General features: G+C 40.8%; 2 protein-coding genes across 2 annotated transcripts in view; both read right to left on the reverse strand.

Annotated features, from left to right (window-relative positions):
* The window catches only part of CACNA1B (calcium voltage-gated channel subunit alpha1 B), a gene marked incomplete at both ends in the record, with an annotated part of 192,014 nt that overhangs the window by 80,762 nt on the left and 93,335 nt on the right, over positions 1-17,917 (reverse strand). The gene's annotated exons all lie outside the window — the stretch shown is intronic.
* Positions 13,933-14,817, reverse strand: LOC308271820 (cyclin-G1-like; the record flags this gene model as incomplete). Its single annotated transcript, XM_080708420.1, has 2 exons — positions 13,933-14,556; positions 14,731-14,817. The coding sequence occupies 2 exons, from the start codon at positions 14,815-14,817 to the stop codon at positions 13,933-13,935; spliced, it is 711 nt and encodes a 236-aa protein (XP_080564546.1).

Below are 17,917 nucleotides of genomic sequence, written 5' to 3' on the forward strand. Positions count from 1 at the left end.
AGTTCCTTGACAAGACTCCCAAAGCTCAGGAAATTAAAATGAGAATTAATAAATGGGATAGCATTAAATTGAAAAGATTTTGTGTAGCAAAGGAAAACACCAAGAGTCAGAGAATCTAAAGAATTGGAGATCTTTGCCAGCTACTCCTCTGGTAATGGACTAATATCTAGAATGAACAAATAACTTAAAAGACTTAAGACTAAAAATCAATAACCCAATGAAGAAATAGGCAATTGAACTAGATACTTCACAAAAGAAATACAAATGGCAAATAATATATGAAAAAATGTTCAATATCATTGGCTATCAAGAAAATGCAAATCAAAACTTCACTGAGAGTTCATCGAACTCCAATTAGAATGGCAACGATCAAGAATACAAACAACAATAAATGCTGTCAAGGATGTGGAGAAATAGGGACGCAGGCATCGTCGGTGTGGTTGCAAACTAGTGCAGCCACTAGGAGATCCGTGTGCCAGAAAACTGGGAATGGAACCACCATACGATCCAGCTATATTACTCCTAGGTATCTTTCCAAAGGAACTAAAATCAGAATATTATAGTGATATATACACCTCCATGTGTATAGCAGAATAATTCACATGGTTAAATCATGGAACCAGCCTAGGGGTCCATCAACAAATGAAGGAATACAAAATTATGGGATATACACACAATGGCATTCTACTCAGAAATAAAGAACAAATTATATCATTTGCAGGAAAACAGATGGCCCTGGAGGACATTATGTTAAGTAAGACTAGCCAGTCACAGAAAGTGAAGAGTCATATGTTTTATCTCATATATAGAAACTATGGAGTAACTGAAATACAAGGGACTTTAAAAGAGGAAAAACTCCAGAAGAGTGATGGAGGTCAAGAAGAGGTCAGTGTGAGGGAGGGAGAATTAATGTAGGAAACGCTTCCATTGGTATTAAGTACATACATGAAATTATCGATGACATCTTAATGCTGTGCACAGGAAGGGGAGAGAGAAGAGCGCTGGGGGAGACTGGCGAAGTGCTGTGTGCAAACTTCCCTATGACTCTGAACTTCATCATAATGTGAGGCTACGATGCGCCCAAAAGAGTATCTTTTAAAAAGAAGAGGAGCCGGGCGTGGTGGCGCACGCTTGTGATCCCCGCGCTTGGGAGGCTGAGACAGGAGGACCGCACAGGTTCGAAGCCAGCCTCAGCTACTGAGCGAGGCTCTCAGCAACTTAGTGAGACCGTTTCCAAATAAAGTATAAAATACGTCTGGGAGTATAGCCCGGAGGTAGAAAAGCCCCTGGGTTTCACCCCCAGTATCACACACACAAAAAAAATTAAATAAAAAAGAAGAGGAACATAGACTCCACATCTCGAATCTCAGATGAGCCTGGCTACTGAAGAAATAGGGCAAATGGGGAGAAACAACTCCAGGATGTTGGCTGTGGTGATTCCAGAGTACCTGCCTGACAACAATTTCAATTTTTCCTAAATTTTTTGAGCTGGGCATAGTGGCGCACGCTTGTAATCCCCGTGCTTGGGAGGCTGAGACAAGAGGGTCACACCGGTTCAAAGCCAGCCTCAGCTACTTAGTGAGGCTAAACTTAGTGAGAAACTTAGTGAGACCCTGTCTCCAAATAAAATATAAAAATAGGTCTGGGAGTATAGCTCGGAGGTAGAAAGCCTCTGGGTTCCACCCCCAGCACCACCAAAAAATAAATAAATAATAAAAAGATAAAATAAATTATTCTTTGATGAGCAAATAATACTTTTAAAGTAAGAAATATTTATTATCTATTTTTGGTGGTACTAGGTGTGAACCCAGGAGCATTCTACCTATGAGCTACACCCCGGCCCTTTTTGACTTTTGGTTTTGAAACAAAACCTCACTAGGTTGCTGAGAGTCTTGGTAACTTGCTGAGGCTTGTCTTGAACCTGACTGTCTCAGCCTTCCCGGTACTGGGATTACAGGCATGTGCCGCCACGCCCAGCTAATATTTATTAACTAAAAACCACCTTTTCAGACTCTTCCCCAGTAACAATAAAACAAACCCAAGAATAAGAAAACTGGGGAAAGAACCAATCTGGACTCAAAGATTTTTGCAACTCAGAAAAAATAGAATAAAGATGCCAGAGGCTGGATGGAGCAGCTTCTTTTGAAACAAGACAGACTTACTACAGTAAAATTATCAATTAATAAGACAGAGCAGGGAAAAGAGAAAGGGTCAAGCTGAGAGCTGCCTCAGTAAGCTCACCGCTGGGACTGGCTACTGAAACGAGCTTTGCAGTGGCACAGGCCGAATTAAAGAATAGAGCCTGGTGGCCAGGGCAGAACCCGGGAGGGACAAACGTCAAGGGCACTACTCCAGGGCTCACACCTCGTGTCAGCGCATCAGCGCAGACCATCTCCCTGTCCAGGCCAAGAAGCCAAGGCTGACCACAGGAACTGCTGTGGAGAAAATGGCCACCAGTGCCGGGATGGAAGCCCATGCTTGTCACACGCTGCAAAGCAGGGAGGGGAATGGGTCTTCCATCAAGCTGCATCCCAGAAACAGGCTGATCTAAGACAGCCCGTGCTCCTCTGGGCTTCTGGGAAGAGCACATGAAACCCTCCTGACAGGAGCATTCCTCATTTGGCCACAGAATCACCACAGACCAGGAGAATCTGGAGAGAACTTAAAACCCAGCTTTCTCAAGACATCCATGATGCAGAAAGAATTTCTCTCTTTTATATCTGGAATGGCACTAGCCAGGTACCATCCCTGAAAAGTAGACAAGTATGCAACTAATTCATTTTCTGGAATAATCGTCTCACAAAGTCCCTCCTGAGAAATGGAAAATGAAAGTATCTAGAGACACCTTTTGGTTCTCAGAACATCCGCTGGTAGAGACCAGGGATGAAGATAAACTTCCTAAAACGCACAAGGCAGCTGCTGACCGCAGAAGTTCAACAGTGCCCAGGTTCAGAAGCCCTGTTCTACTCCAAACACCAACTTGCAGGATCAGCGAGGTTAGAGAAACATACTGAGCAACGTCCTAATACAATCAACCAGAGCCGGAGGGCAGGACCCACAGGATGAGGGCAAGCTTCTCCAATAAGAGGCATAAGTCAGAAAAAAGGAAGACACTGTTCTAGTGAGACTTAAAAGTGTCAAGCCAAGTCAAACCAGTGAGCCTGGCCTGGATACTACTCCAAGTGAGCCTGTATAAAAAGTTGTGTCTGAAGCTAGGTATGGTAGTACATCCCAGTAATCTCAGTACTTGGGAGGCTGAAATAGAAGGATCACAGGTTTGAGGACAGCCTCAGCAACTTAGCAAGACTCTCAACAACCTAAAGAGAGCCTGTTTCAAAACAAAAGATAAAAATGGATGAGGGCATAGCTCAGAGATAGAGAAAGAAAGAAGAAAGAAAGAAGAAAGAAAGAAAGAAAGAGAGAGAGAGAGAAAGAAAGGAAGAGTGGGTTATGTCTGAGATCGCTGGTAAGATATGAACTTAGAAAGAGTATTAGATAATATTAAGGAATTGTTATTAATGTTGTTGCTGTGATTATGTTAAGTCCTCAGCTGAGATGCCTCATGGCGTATTCTACCTAACATGGTGCACAGAAAGCGAGGGAAGCCAGTGGAACAAGACTGGCAGATGCTGATCTGCTAAGGGCGTGTGACAGGCATACGGCTCAGTACAATTGTCTCTATGATTTTCCATAATAAAAAGGATTTTATTTAAGCACCCATAAAGAGAAGACAGAGCCATTCAAAGGAACAATTGTACTAACTCGCTGTCTACAAAGCAGAAAGCAGAGGACAATAGAATAGTCTCGATGTGGTAAGAGGAAAACAACTGCCGGGCGCGGTGCGCACGCTTGTCATCCCAGCGTCTGGGAGGCTGAGACCGGAGGATCGCGGTTTGAGGACAGCCTCAGCTACTTAGTGAGGCCCTCTGCAACTCAGTGAGACCCTGCTTCAAAATGAAGAATGAAATATAGGGGTGTAGCTCAGAGGTCGAATGCCCCTGGGTTCCATCCCCAGGCCCGAGAAGAAGAAGAAGAAGAAGAAGAAGAAGAAGAAGAAGAAGAAGAAGAAGAAGAAGAAGAAGAAGAAGAAGAAGAAGAAGAAGAAGAAGAAGAAGAAGAAGAAGAAGAAGAAGAAGAAGAAGAAGAAGAAGAAGAAGAAGAAGAAGAAGAAGAAGAAGAAGGAAGAAGAAGAAGAAGAAGAAGAAGAAGAAGACGACGACGAAGAAGACGACGACGACGACGACGATGACGACTAACGCGCTGGAATTCCATACGAAGGGAACCCTTTTCACAAATAACAGCAGAATAAAGATTGGTTATTCAGGCCAACTGAGATAATTCACCACTATCAACCCTCACTTAAAGACATTAGGAAACACGTTCTTCAAGCAGAAGGCGCAGAGAGAAGAAACACGAATGAAGGTCTGAAACACAGGTTATGGAACACAATCAGAAAAACTGGAATCAATAGCAAAAGGGCACCATGGAGAAAAACTTCTGGCATTTGGAAGTTCAAAGTCAGACTTACAAATCAAATGAGAAATCATAGCAAACTTTAAAAAGACTTAACAAGTTTCAAAACTTATTATATAAACTAAAATAATTCTTAGAGCGAAGCATAATGCTTAACTGCACTAGGAAAGTAGAATGCCCCTGTATCATGAACTGAGTATTTAACTAATAAATAGGAGAGAGGACATCACAACACAAAGTAGAAGAAAGAAAATACTAAGCAGAAATCAAAACAGAATGAAGATGCAGCAGAGAAGATCAAGGCTGACAAAGACTGAGGCACTGATGGACTATTTAAACTGGCCAACCCTTAGGGGAAAGGGCTCATTAGGGCCAGGAAGGGGGAAGAGTACTGGACGTGTAAGCATGGCCATGCTACAACTCCAACAAACTCAAGCAGAAAAGCCTGTTCATGTGGAGACGTGGGCCCCACACTCACACTTCTCTCCATGTTCTCCACAAGCCATACGGTGAGCAGGAAAGAGAACAAAATCATACACAGTTCACATCTATAGCATATGGGAGAAAGGAAGCTACTAACTTAGCAGGGTGTGCTGCCGCATGACTGTAATCCCCACAATTGGTGGCTGAGACCGGAGGAACCCAGGTCCAAGGCCAGGCTTAGCAACTTAGGGAGATCCTGTTTCAAAGTGAAAAGTAAAATAGGGCTGGGGGTGTAGCTCAAAGATATAATGCCCTGGGTTCAAACTCCGGGGAAGGGAAGGGAAGGGACGGGACGGGACGGGACGGGACGGGACAGGACGGAACGGAAAGGAGGAAGGGAGAAAGGAAATGGAATGGAAGAAAGCGGTCAACATGAACGTACACGGAAGTGGGGAGATACACTTCCGAGACCTGCAAAACCAGGCAGGTGGTGTGGGGGAGAGTGCAGCAAGATCCTCGTGATGTGAAATGTGGGCATCACTACAAGAGAAGTCCCACAATCTGCAGAAAAATACTAAGACTAGGTCTGAGGCCCAGAGGGCCAGACCACTGGATCTGGGGACTTGAAGAAAGGGCTTGGGAACTGCCTGGGCTGGAGGTGGCCACTAGGACCCTGCTGCTGGAGGAAGGGAGATACTTGAAAGGAAAAGCACCATGTGGCTTAGGGATAAGAAGCAAGAGGCTGAGGTGGAGCGCTGCAGAGGAGTGATATTTCCAGAGAATCAGAACCAGACAGACACTCCCCACCAAATGCAGACAAACTGGATTTCACTGTACTAATAAGAGGGAGCAAGGCCGGGCGCGGTGGGCACGCTCGTAATCCCGGCATTCGGGAGGCTGAGACCGGAGGATCGTGGTTCAGGGCCAGCCTCAGCTACTGAGTGAGGCCCCTTGCAACTCAGTGAGACCCGGTTTCAAAATAAATAACAAAAAATAGGGCTGGGGGTGTAGCTCAGAGGTAGAATTCCCCTAGGTTCTATCCCCAGTACCGCAAAAATAAATAAATAAATAAATAAATAAATAAATAAATAAATAAGGGAGCAAGTGAGCTGACCACCTTTCCTCTATGCTTGCTCCACAGAGCCACAAGTAATTACTGGTCCAGGAAAATTTAACATTTTATCCTTGTCCAGAAAAGGAATCCAAAATCCATACAAAGCTTCTATAAGCCAAAAGCAATGATATAAACTATTCAGCTAATAAAAATACTCCAGAAAAAAATTAAAAAACTAATAAAATTATACAATATATAACTGAATACAATTATACAAGTAATTGCTGATGGGAAAGAACACTACAAATCAAACTTGAACACTCCAAATAAAGATGGATGAGCAACTGGAAGGTGTGAGATGAGCACTAACCAAATTTAGGAGAGAAATTACAGAAAAGGACAAAATCACTTCAGAAATAAACAGAAACAGAGCCAGGCATGGTGGCACATGCTTGTAATCCCCACGCTTGGGAGGCGGAGACAGGAGGATCGTGCAGGTTTGAAGCCAGCCTCGCTGGCTTAAGAGACCCTGTTTCCAAATAAAAATATAAAAAATAGGTGTCTTGGATTGTAGCCCGGAGGTAGAAGGGTTTCCAGGAACCCCAGTATCACAGAAAGAAAGAAAGAAAGGAAGAAAGAAAGAAAGAAAGAAAGAAAGGAAGAAAGAAAGAAAGAAAGAAAGAAAGAAAGAAAGAAAGAAAGGGACAGACACAAAATCATTTCAGAAATCACAAGAAGTGCAAGTCAGAATGGATCTAAAAGTATAGAAAGGGAAAAAAGAAGAGAGGAATGAAATGAGCTAAAAAAATAAAATAGGAATGAGTTTTAAAAAGTATTAGGACAAAAGCCATGTAGAAGATAACCAAAGTAGATCCAACATTAATATAACCGGAATGCCTAATATACAAAAATTAAACAAGGTGGCAGGAATAAGATTTAAACTATAATATCAGAAACTTTTCTTGAAATTAAATCACATTGCCAGGCGTGGTGGTGCACGCTTGTAATCTCTGCGGTTGGGAGGCTGAGACAGGAGGATCGCACAGGTTTGAAGCAGCCTCAGCTACTTAGTGAGGCTCTCAGCAACTTAGTGAGACCCTGTTTCAAATAAAATATAAAATAGGGCTGGGAGTGTAGCCCAGAGGTAGAAAACCTCTGGGTTCTACCCCCAGTAGCACACACACACACAAAAAAAAAGAAATTAAATCACATTTATTTATTTATTTTTATTTATTGTGGTGCTAGGTATTGAACCCAGGGGCATTCTACTTCTGAGATATACCCCTATCCCTATTTTATTTTTTTTAATTTTCAAACAGAGTCTCTCTAAATTGCTTAGGGCCTTGCTAAGTTGCTGAGGCTGGTCTCGAACCTGTAATCCTCCTGTCTCAGCGTCCCACGTACTGGGATTATAGGCAGGTGCTGCCTAATCAATTGAGTTTTTACTAAAGTACTAAAATAATTCAACAGAAAATTATACTATTTTCAAGAAATAGTAATGAAATGATTGGACATTCCCTAGGAGTGTGTGGAGAAGGATCCTCAACCTTTATCTCACATCATGTATAAAAATTAGCTCCAGGCTTCCAGCTGCTGGAATGATGAACTAAAAGCATTCCCCCACTCGTCCCACTAAGCACGACTAAATACACAGGACCCTTGGGACACTGTGCACAAAGCAAATGTACATAGATTCTGAGAGATAAAAATAAGGCTAAGTAGGGGCTTTGGAATCCAAGGAATGACACAAAAGTAGTTCCTCGTTTTCTGAGGCTTCTTTTATGCTTTATGTATCCCAGACTTGGTGGTAGAGAACCCAGCAACCTATAATTTCAACAGGCACTGTTTTGTGAAAGCCCAAGAAAATATAACTTTCCACGGTGAAAAGAGAAGGAAGAAGGAAGCCTAGCAAGACGAAAAACTTGTGAGTACTAATCACTGTGCCACAGTCTACAGATAAAACTGCAGCCTTCCTCCACTCATCACAGCAGAGGCTGAGTAGGGAGCTGAATCCTACCCTCAGCACCTGTAAGGAGGCACCCCAAACTCCTGCTTGTGGGGGATAAGAGAGACCCGAGGGGAGCAGGGACGTTCACGCCTACCCAGTGGTAGCAAGACCCACTGCTCATACAGTGCCACTAAAGATCACTTGTAGGGTACCCTTCCCCTGCTTACTAGAGCAAGTCCCAATGCAAAAAGAAGTTTTACTACCACCCAGAGTTAATCGGATCAGTGCCGTCAGTGGCAGGCATGTGGGAATCAGTAACAAGACCTCGTATTCTCCCAGCCAGGCCACTGTGGTGGAGGTCCATCGGGTAGCTGGGACTTCCAACTTAGCCCAACAGTTATGAGGAGTCTCTCCGGCTGAGTGTCGGTGGAGGCCAAGCCAAGAACCTGCTCTTCCACCTCCATCCATGACTGATGAGCAACTCTCAATCCCCCAGGTTGGGTGGTATGACAGCCGCAGCCAAAACAGAGTATTTAAAGAAGACTCCGAAGCTCGTGACAGTCACAAGAGATTTAAGTTTCCATAAAAAATCACTTATCATGTCAAGAACCACGATATCGATTTGACTAAGAAAAGACAACAGCTCCAGGATAATTCAGATGTTGAAATTCTGACAGACATTAGATGTGCCAGCATAAGAATGCTCAACAGACAATTAAAAATCTACTTGAAATGAATGAATAGTAAAAATCTCAACAAAGAAACAGAAGATGTAAAGAGCCAAATGAAAGTGTTAGAACTGAAACATACAACAGCAGATTAAAGACAATAGGCTCAGCTGCAGAATGGAGAACACAGAGGAGAGACTCAGGGGACTAGAAGCTAGGAAATAGAAATTACCAATCTTATCAGCAGAAAAAAGATTTAAAAATCAACAGAGCTCAGGAGCCTTTGGAGTATAACAAAGATCTAACAATCATGTCACCAGAGTCCTACAATGAAAAGGGAAATGGGCAGAGCTAAAGAAGTACTCAAAGACAGAAAAAGATGAAATATTTCCAAATCTGTCAAAAGACAATGACCTAGAGATGCAAGAAGCTGAATGAACCCCAAGCAGAATAAACTTGAAGAAACCCATGCCAAAACACATCATACTGAAACTTCTGAAATATAAAGACAAAAAAATCTTGAAAGCAGCAAGAGAGAAACAACATCTTACCTAGAGGAAGAAAACAATTCGAATGACAGTAGATTTCTCATCAGAAACCATGGAGATCAGAAGGAAGAGGCACACGTTTTTTCAAGTGCTGAAAAAAAAAGAACTGTCAACCCAAAATTCTATACCCAGTGAAAATATCCTTCAGGAATGAAGGGAAAACCAAGACATTCTCAGATGAAGAAAGCTAAGAGAATTCGTCACCTATGAACCTACTCTCAAAGAATAGTTAATCAAGGTCCTCCAAACAGAAAATAGTGAAGGAAGAAACACTGAAATATCAGGAAGAAAGAAAGAAGAACAGAAGAAAAATATGAGTAAATATAACATACTTTCCTTCTCCTTTGAGGTTTTCTAAATTATGCTGTTTCACAGTTGAAGTAAAAATGACAACATATTCTGATGTGATTCTAAATGTATATAGAGGAAATATTTAAGTAAAATATGGTAAACAGGAGGGAAAGAAATGTAAAGACAGGTAAAGTGTTTACACTTCACTCAAACAGATTAAATTATGTCACCCATAAACTGGTGTCAGTTACTTGAATAGTTTAATACCTAAAACAAACACTGAACATTCTATACAAAAGATACACTCAAAAATCCTACTAAGTCAAAATGGAATTCTAAAATATGTCCAAGTAATCCCAAGAAAGTCAGGAAAAAGAAGCCAAGTAATGAAAAATGGAGAGAACAAGCAAAACACAGCAACAAAAATAGAGTAGCAAACTTAAGCACCAATGTATCAATAATTGCACTAAATATGAACAGTGCCAAATAAAAATTCAGAGTATATTAAAAAGCATGGCCCAACTATATGCTGTCTGCAAGAAACTCTCCTCAAGTATAACTATACAGCCAGCATGAAAATAAAAGGTGGGAAAAAGATATCATGCAAATATTAATCAAAAGAAAGCAAGAGTAGATATATTAATATAAGATAAAATAGACTTTGGATCCAAGAAAATTACCAGGTACAGAGAAGGACATTACACAATGATAAAAGGGCCATTCCACCAAAAAAGACACGAAAATCCTAGATGAATATGACTTAGCAAAAAAATGCAAATATGTGAAGCAACAACTTAGTCTCAGACAATTCCATATCTATAGATGGAGACTTGAAACATCTCTTTCTCCACAGCTGATGGGTCTACCATAGATTCCCAAACTTCTCTGGCTTTCTAACCCCTTTTCAGGAAAAAAATAATACTCAGTGTTCCCCTCCCCAAAAATCTACCTTTTTAAGCAAATAAATAGAAAGATGCAGCAATAGAGATTTGCATTTTTTACATATCTATATTTTGTCACAGCACCATCCTGGGGCAGTATCACCCACTTTGAGAACTTATAGACTAGAAAGAACATAGCATGCATACAGAAAAATGGAATAACACCACCAAACAACAGGCTCTAACCAGCACAGAATGTTCCACCTGACAACTGTGAAATGCGTGTTCTTGTCCACCACCCACAGAACACACCTCAAGAGATTCCATAAAACAAATCTTAAAAACTTTAAAGAACTGCAATAATACAGGATGTGGTTATTGACCACAAAGTAGTCAAACTAGAAGCCAATAAAAAGAAGGCAGGAAAATCTCCAAACACTGGGAAACTAAACCATGCACTTCTAAAAAAAAATCCGTAAGTCAAAAAGTCTCAAGGGAAACATTTTAAATAGAATCTAACAAAAATTCAAATATATCACATGAAAACCTACGGCACACAGCAGAAGCAGCATAGAGAGGAAAATTTATAGCACTAAATGTTATTTTAGAAAAGAGGAACAGACTTGAATCAAAAATCTAAGCTACCACCCTCAAGAAACTCAAAGGGAAGAGCAAATAAGCAGAAAGCAGATAGAAAGAAAATCGTGAAGAGTAGAGAGTTAATTAAATTGAAACCACAAAACTCATAGAGTCTGGCTCTTTGAAAGAACAACAAAATTAACGCGCTTCTCACAAGACTGACAAGAGAAAAGACAACAATATCACTGACCGGAATGAGGCTGGCTGTCACTGCATGCAGACATCACAAGGGTCTGACAACTTTAGTGAAATACACTACTTCCTCGAAAAGCACAGACCACCACAATGCATTCAATATGAAATAGATAACACATTTTTAATTTAAATTCCCCCCAAAAAACACATTTCTTTGGAAAATTCTATCAAATATTTGGGGTTTTTTTGCATTCAATAATTTTATTGAAAGGTATATCCTTTAATACCAAACATGATGGTAGTTGGTTAGGTTACCTCTGCCAACTCAATATTAAATCTGATGCTTTCATAAATAATGAAATATATCAGCCTTTTGGGAAAACTCAAGAGTTATCCACAAAATATGGTTTAACAAAGGTTAAGGATAAAATAAACTGTTTCTTTGGTTTATCTCTCATTGCTATTTACCCACAACGTGATGTCAAAATTATAGCCATTCTGGATGGACTCAGTCTCCACACGGTCCTGAGGACCCGCCTACAGCACTGTCCACCTCGCGTGCCCTGGAAAACATGGAGCAGCCGAACACTACGACCTCAGTGACGCTGCAGCTGTGAAGATGCCGTCTTCATTTTGTTAAATTTCTAAGAGTATATTCTCTTCCTTTTAAACAAAATTTTACATTAGAAACAAAGTCTTATTAAAAAAAAAAACCCGTAGTAAAAAAGAAAAAAGCAAACCCTCAGGAGTGCTTAATTTAGCCTGAACTTACTTTAATGGGGTAAAGGAAATAGTCAGAGTAATCGTTTTGAGTTACTAATACAAAAGAAAATTTTTCTGTGGGATTAGATTGAGGCGGTAGGTTTCAGTATAAAAATTTTTATAATGGATACAAATATCACCTGTTTTCTAGAAGAAATATTAAAGATAATATTGCCAAACTCACTAGGTCTGTGCTTTTTGCTTTATATGAAATACTTTCAAATTTAAATGTAATTCTCATATAGCACTAAAGTCCTCATCTCAGAAGATCTATTTCTTGTGTTATTAGTGCCAAGAAACCATTTGCGTTGCCTAGAGTATTAACCCTCATGCATTTGTGAAAAGCTGGTTTTGATGTAAACCTCAGAATTTAAATTTTTAGCCGGGCGTGGTGGCGCACGCTTGTAATCCCCGCGCTTGGGAGGCAGAGACAGGAGGATCGCGCAGGTTCGAAGCCAGCCGCGCGCGCTGGCTTAGGAGACCCTGTTTCCAAATAAAAATGTAAAAATAGGTCTGGGAGTGTAGCCCGGAGGTAGAAGGGTTTCCAGGAACCCCAGTACCACAAAAAAAAATAATTTAAATTTTTAATATTTAAATTAGGTAGGTTACCATTAACAACAACTAAATACAATCTGTTGATCTGATAGAGAAAGTTGAGAAGTGAAGATTCAGTTTACCTTCCCAAGTTTATTGATGGTTCACATTTATGCCTTTAGCTCTGATTTGAATGTTTCACAGATGAATTAAAATCTAAACACAATACTACTATAGCATAATATTTGGCAGTTTTCTCAAGCCTGAGAACATCCTGCTAATTTAGTTAGGATGTTTTGAGGCTTCTTAGCTTAAATCCACTATAATATTAAAAAAATCCATAGCTCAGGGCTGTATAGAAAGGCATCTGAGAAGAGGGTTTCTTTACTGAAACAAATATAAGCAACAACAACAAAAAAACCCAACTTATAAGTCTGCTTAAATATTACTAGCTGTTAAAAGTGAACTGTTCATACCTCAAATTCATAATCATATGTAGGTACGTTAAACATTAACATTTACTTTTATTTTTTTGGTGGTACTGGGGATGGAACCCAGGGGCCTTCTACCTCCAGGCTACACTCCCAGACCTATTTTATATTTTATTTGGAAACAGGGTCTCTTAAGCCAGCAGAGGCTGGCTTCGAACCTGCGTGATCCTCCTGTCTCAGCCTCCCAAGCGCAGGGATTACAAGTGTGCACCACCATGCCTGGCCCTAACATTTATTTTTAAGAGGAATCTTTCCTGTGAGTTAAATTTAGATGGCAAGAAGGTATAGCAAATTTGCAGTGACCAAGTTTACATTTTTATACTACAGTGTTGACATCCCCTGGTAATTTTTAGAAACTGGGTCTGGAGATCATCCACTTCCCCCACCCCTCCCCTCGGGTCTGGGAATGGAACCCAGGGGCATTCGACTTCCGAGCTGCATCCCCTGCCCTATATTTTATTCTTTATTTTGAAATAGGGTCTCACAAAATTGTGGAGGGCCTCACTAAATAGCTGAGGCTACCATGATCCTCCAGTCTCAGCCTCCTGAATGCTGGGATTAGATGCATGCGCCACCACACCTGGCTGATCATCCACCTTTTGTTACTTTTTTTAAGCACAATACCTGGTGATTTTTCTTATAAGCTAACAATCTCAAATTTGTTCATACATGGGTCACACTTTTGGTCCTCTTGTCCTACTCATAGTCCCATATAACTTTAAATGAGCTAGAGCTTACGGTCCTACATACAGCAAGATGATGTGCAATGATAAAAAAAAGAAGAAAATATTGTGTCATGCTACATTACAAATTCAGGCTATTGAGGAGGATGCAATTTTCTGAGCTGACAATCTAATGAAGGGGTAGCAAATGTACAGAGGTTGAATAATCCCTTTCTTTTAGGGTGCTGTGCCCTTTACGTAGTAAATGCCTTCCCACATTCGCTGATTACACCAGTGACCTTTTTACCTTTGCTACTACAAACCCATTTTGTTTTGAAGATAATACTGTAATTATTCAATTATAAAAAAACTATAGAATTGGAAACTTTTTCTTGTACAAAGAATAACAACCAAATTTATGAATTAAGGAACTGTTTCGGGAATTGTCGGAAGGTGAGTTATTCTGTAGTAACTATGCTTCAGTTGCCGTGCTGTGCGCCCAGAAACAATCCATCTCAACTTCTGCACGTTCGGTTTGGAACACTTGTTTGATGAATACTCAGTTAAACATTTGGACACGAGCTCCTGCCAGAAGGTCAAATCTCTGCTGTGTATCTTGGAATGCTTCTGAAGACTTTCTACAGCTTCTGTTAATTCTACACACTTCTGAGACTGGATCTCTAAAGCAATGATAGACAATGCCAACACAGAAGGCTTTGCTTTAGAAAATATGATCCTGCAGTGACATGCCTTAAGTTGAACTTCTAGTCTTTCAAAATTAAGGCCATTTCTCCTTTCAAATGGCAAATTATCTTGAATGAGTGAAAAATAGAGTTGCAGAAATTGAAAGGCAGTCGTAGCTCTCACTTTCCAACACACCTTCTCCAATACAATCTTCTCCATCCTCATCAAGTCTGAAACTGTGAACCTATATTGACTAATTCTGATCAAGTCAGTTGCCAACGGGACATTCCTTTCCTCTTTTGTTGATTTTACAGCCAAATAGAAACAGCTCAAGCCAACACACCCAAGGTGCTTGGGCTGTACCTTCATTTTAGACAGGAATCTGTCCAGTAAATTCACAGCTAGAGAAAATGTCTCCGTGTCGAAGCCAAAGAATTGGGTCAGACTGAGAAGATCTTTTACTTCAAAGTCCCTTAGTCTCGCAGTCATTCGGAGGCCACTGTCATGTGCAGACTCAATTAGTCTCAAGCCACAGACCTTTGGCTGACATCTAGACTCCTGTTCCAACAGAGTGTTCAGCTGGTGTAGCAGTTTCTGAGAGTCAGTTGTCAGTACCTCTATCATCTTGACAGCGATGTGGCTCCGCTGCGGTAACCACCCTCCCCGGGCCTACTCTCACCTCGCCCCACGCTAAATGCTCCGAGAAGCCAAGGAGGCGAGGGCTCACGGGCGGGAGGGGAGAGGCCCGGGGAGGAGAGCTGTCCTGGGTGGAGGTCTCGGCAATGCCTACGAGGTGACACGGTCCACCCCAGCGTCAGCTCTGAACCCCTCTATCAAATATTTGAAGGACAATTAATACCAATTCAACAAATCTACTTATCTTGTGTGTGTGTGTGTGTGTGTGTGTGTGTGTGTGTGTGTGTGGTACTGGGGTTGGAACCCAGGGGCATTCTACCTCCAAGCTATACCCCCAGCCCTATTTTTTAGTCTTTTTATTTTTTGAAACAGGGTCTCACTGAGTTGCAAAGGGCCTCGCTAAGTAGCTGAGGCTGTCCATGAACTGCGATCTTCCTGTCTCCGCCTTCCAAATGCTGGGATTACAAGTGTGCGCCACCATGCCCGTGTAACAAATCTACTCTTGAAAGCAGAAAAAGAAATCATTCCATAAAATTAAAAACATTTTATGAGTCCAGTTTACTCTGATACCCACACCAGACAAAGACAGCACAAATTAAAAAAAAAAATCCCTCATGAACTTAAGAGGCAAACTCCTTAACCAAGTAGTAGCAAATAGAACTAAGCAATACACAGAAATAATTACATCCAATAACCAACAGGGTTCATCTCAGGGACCAAGGCCAGCTTAATATTTGAAACTCAATCACTGTAAGCAGCCAAATTAACAAAAGAAAAGCTTCATCACACCAATGGATGCAGAAAAATCCTTTGACAAAATCTCTTAGAAAAAGAGGAATGTAGGAAACTTCCTTGACTTGATAAAGAACATCTACACACACACACACACACACACAAAAAAAAAAAAAAAAACTTACAGGCAACAGCACTAAAATCATGAAAAATGAACGGTCCCTGGGAGGGCGACAGTCTCACCACCGCTACTCAGCACCAGGCTGGAAGGCGCCACCGAGGGAAGAAGAGAGAGAACTGAGGCCCACGGGTCAGAAAGGGCATAAATACAACCACATGTGCACGGTCTACATAAGAATCCCAATTAATCTATAAGCACATGCCTAGGCCAAATATAAACCAAAATCACATAACTCACTGTAAGTTTTATTAAGATGACGATACCAGCCGGGTGTGGTGGGCACGCTTGTCATCCCACCATTTGGGAGGCTGAGACCTGAAGGATCGCGGTTCGCGGACAGCCTCAGCTACTTAGCGAGGCCCTCTGCAACTCAGTGAGACCCAGTTTCAAAATAAAGAATAAATAATAGGGCAGGGGGTGTAGCTCGGAGGTCGAATGCCCCTGGGTTCCATCCCCAGACCCGCAAAAAAAAAAAAAAAAAAAGATGAAGATACCACATATCAAAATCTTTGGAAAAAAATTAAATGACTAATCTAAGGAAAGTTCATACCCCTAAACAATCATATGAAAAAATAAAGAATAAGACAAAATAGTCAACTCAAAAAGTTAGAAGAGGAAGCCGGGAGTGGTGGTGCATGCTTGTAATCCCAGTACTGGGGAGGCTGAGACAGGAGAATCGCAGGCTCATGGCCAGCCTCAGCTACTTGGTGAGACCATTTCAAAGTAAAGAATAAAAAACAGGGCTGGAGGTGCAGCTCAAAGGTAGAATGCCCCTGGGTTCCATCCTCAGCACCACAGTAAGTTAGAAAAGAAAAAAAAAATGCAGAACAAAAGGAAGGCAGGGGAAATCCTAAAGACAAAATGGAAAATAATGATTTTAAAACAAACTACAGAATTAATCAATAACTTAAAATATTGGTTTTTGTTTTACAAAAATCTACAAAATCAGTAAGTTGCCAAAACAATCTAACCAAGAACAAAAGGGAAAACACAAAAAACTGTACAGGTTAAAAACTGAAAAGGAAGAACAACACTGAGCCAGAAGGAAATTAAAGAACTTAAGCTACTCCTTTGCATAAGTTTAAGCAAGTAAACCTGAAAGCTAAGATTAAGTGGATACTCTCTAAAGAAAACATAACTCATCAATCTCATCGCAGGGATCTTGTGTTTAAGCTGACCAGTATCTAAATAGAATCAGAGATATTATCAAGGAAATATCCTACAGAAAAAGACCAGACATGGATGATTTCATAGGGTAATTTTACTATTTAACGGCCAAGTAATTCAATGATACTTCAACTGTCCCATAGATATACATAGAGCATTGCAATCTTACTGGATTTCATGGCTGATGTTCCTGTAGGAAAGATGTGTATATCCTCAACTCAATACAATGCTTCCAACAAAGTAATATGGTGGTGGGGAGACCTCTCAGGGAAGAGTCCAAATTCAGCTGGGATGTAACCCAAATCATATACGGATGTTTTTGAAAAGTACAGTAAGTCTCAATAAAAGAAATATCCAAAGCATACCAGTGGCAATTTTAACTAGTGATCAGGAAAAAAATGTGTTAAGCATTTTATGTGCTAAAGTGTTTATGTTTTACTTATATACTAGGAAATTGAATGGGAGTTTTGAATTACCTATAACTCGCTTTAATTTCTTACCACTTAAAATAATAGAAAAGGGCTAAGTTCAGTGGTAGAACTCTACCGTAGCTGTGTGAGGCCCTGTGCTCCATCCTCAACACTAACAAACCTAAACCAATAATGGGAAGCGGGATTCCCATTCAGAACATATGCTTTCCAGGGATAGCATAGTTATGGTGCTTAAATGCAGTGAGACTGCTACAGAACACACCTCACTTAACGGCATCCACCCAGAGAGCTCAGGAAATATTCAACAGAATCCAGCAGCACAGTAAAAATAAACATACTAACCAAGCGAGTTTCATCTGCAAAGACAGCTCCGTATCAGGAAATCCATCACTACCCATCCCCATATCTGGGAGAGAAATATGCTCTCTAGGGATGCTAAAAAGACATTCAACACAATTCAACATTTTTGCCAGATGAAAATATTTACTGAAATAGGAATTAATGGATACTATAATGTGATTTCACACACATATACCACTGATGTCCCAAACCAGAATCATTAAATTAGTATAGGCAA

The sequence above is a fragment of the Muscardinus avellanarius genome (assembly GCF_963383645.1).
Source record: "Muscardinus avellanarius genome assembly, chromosome: 13".
Classification (NCBI taxonomy): Eukaryota; Metazoa; Chordata; class Mammalia; order Rodentia; family Gliridae; genus Muscardinus; species Muscardinus avellanarius.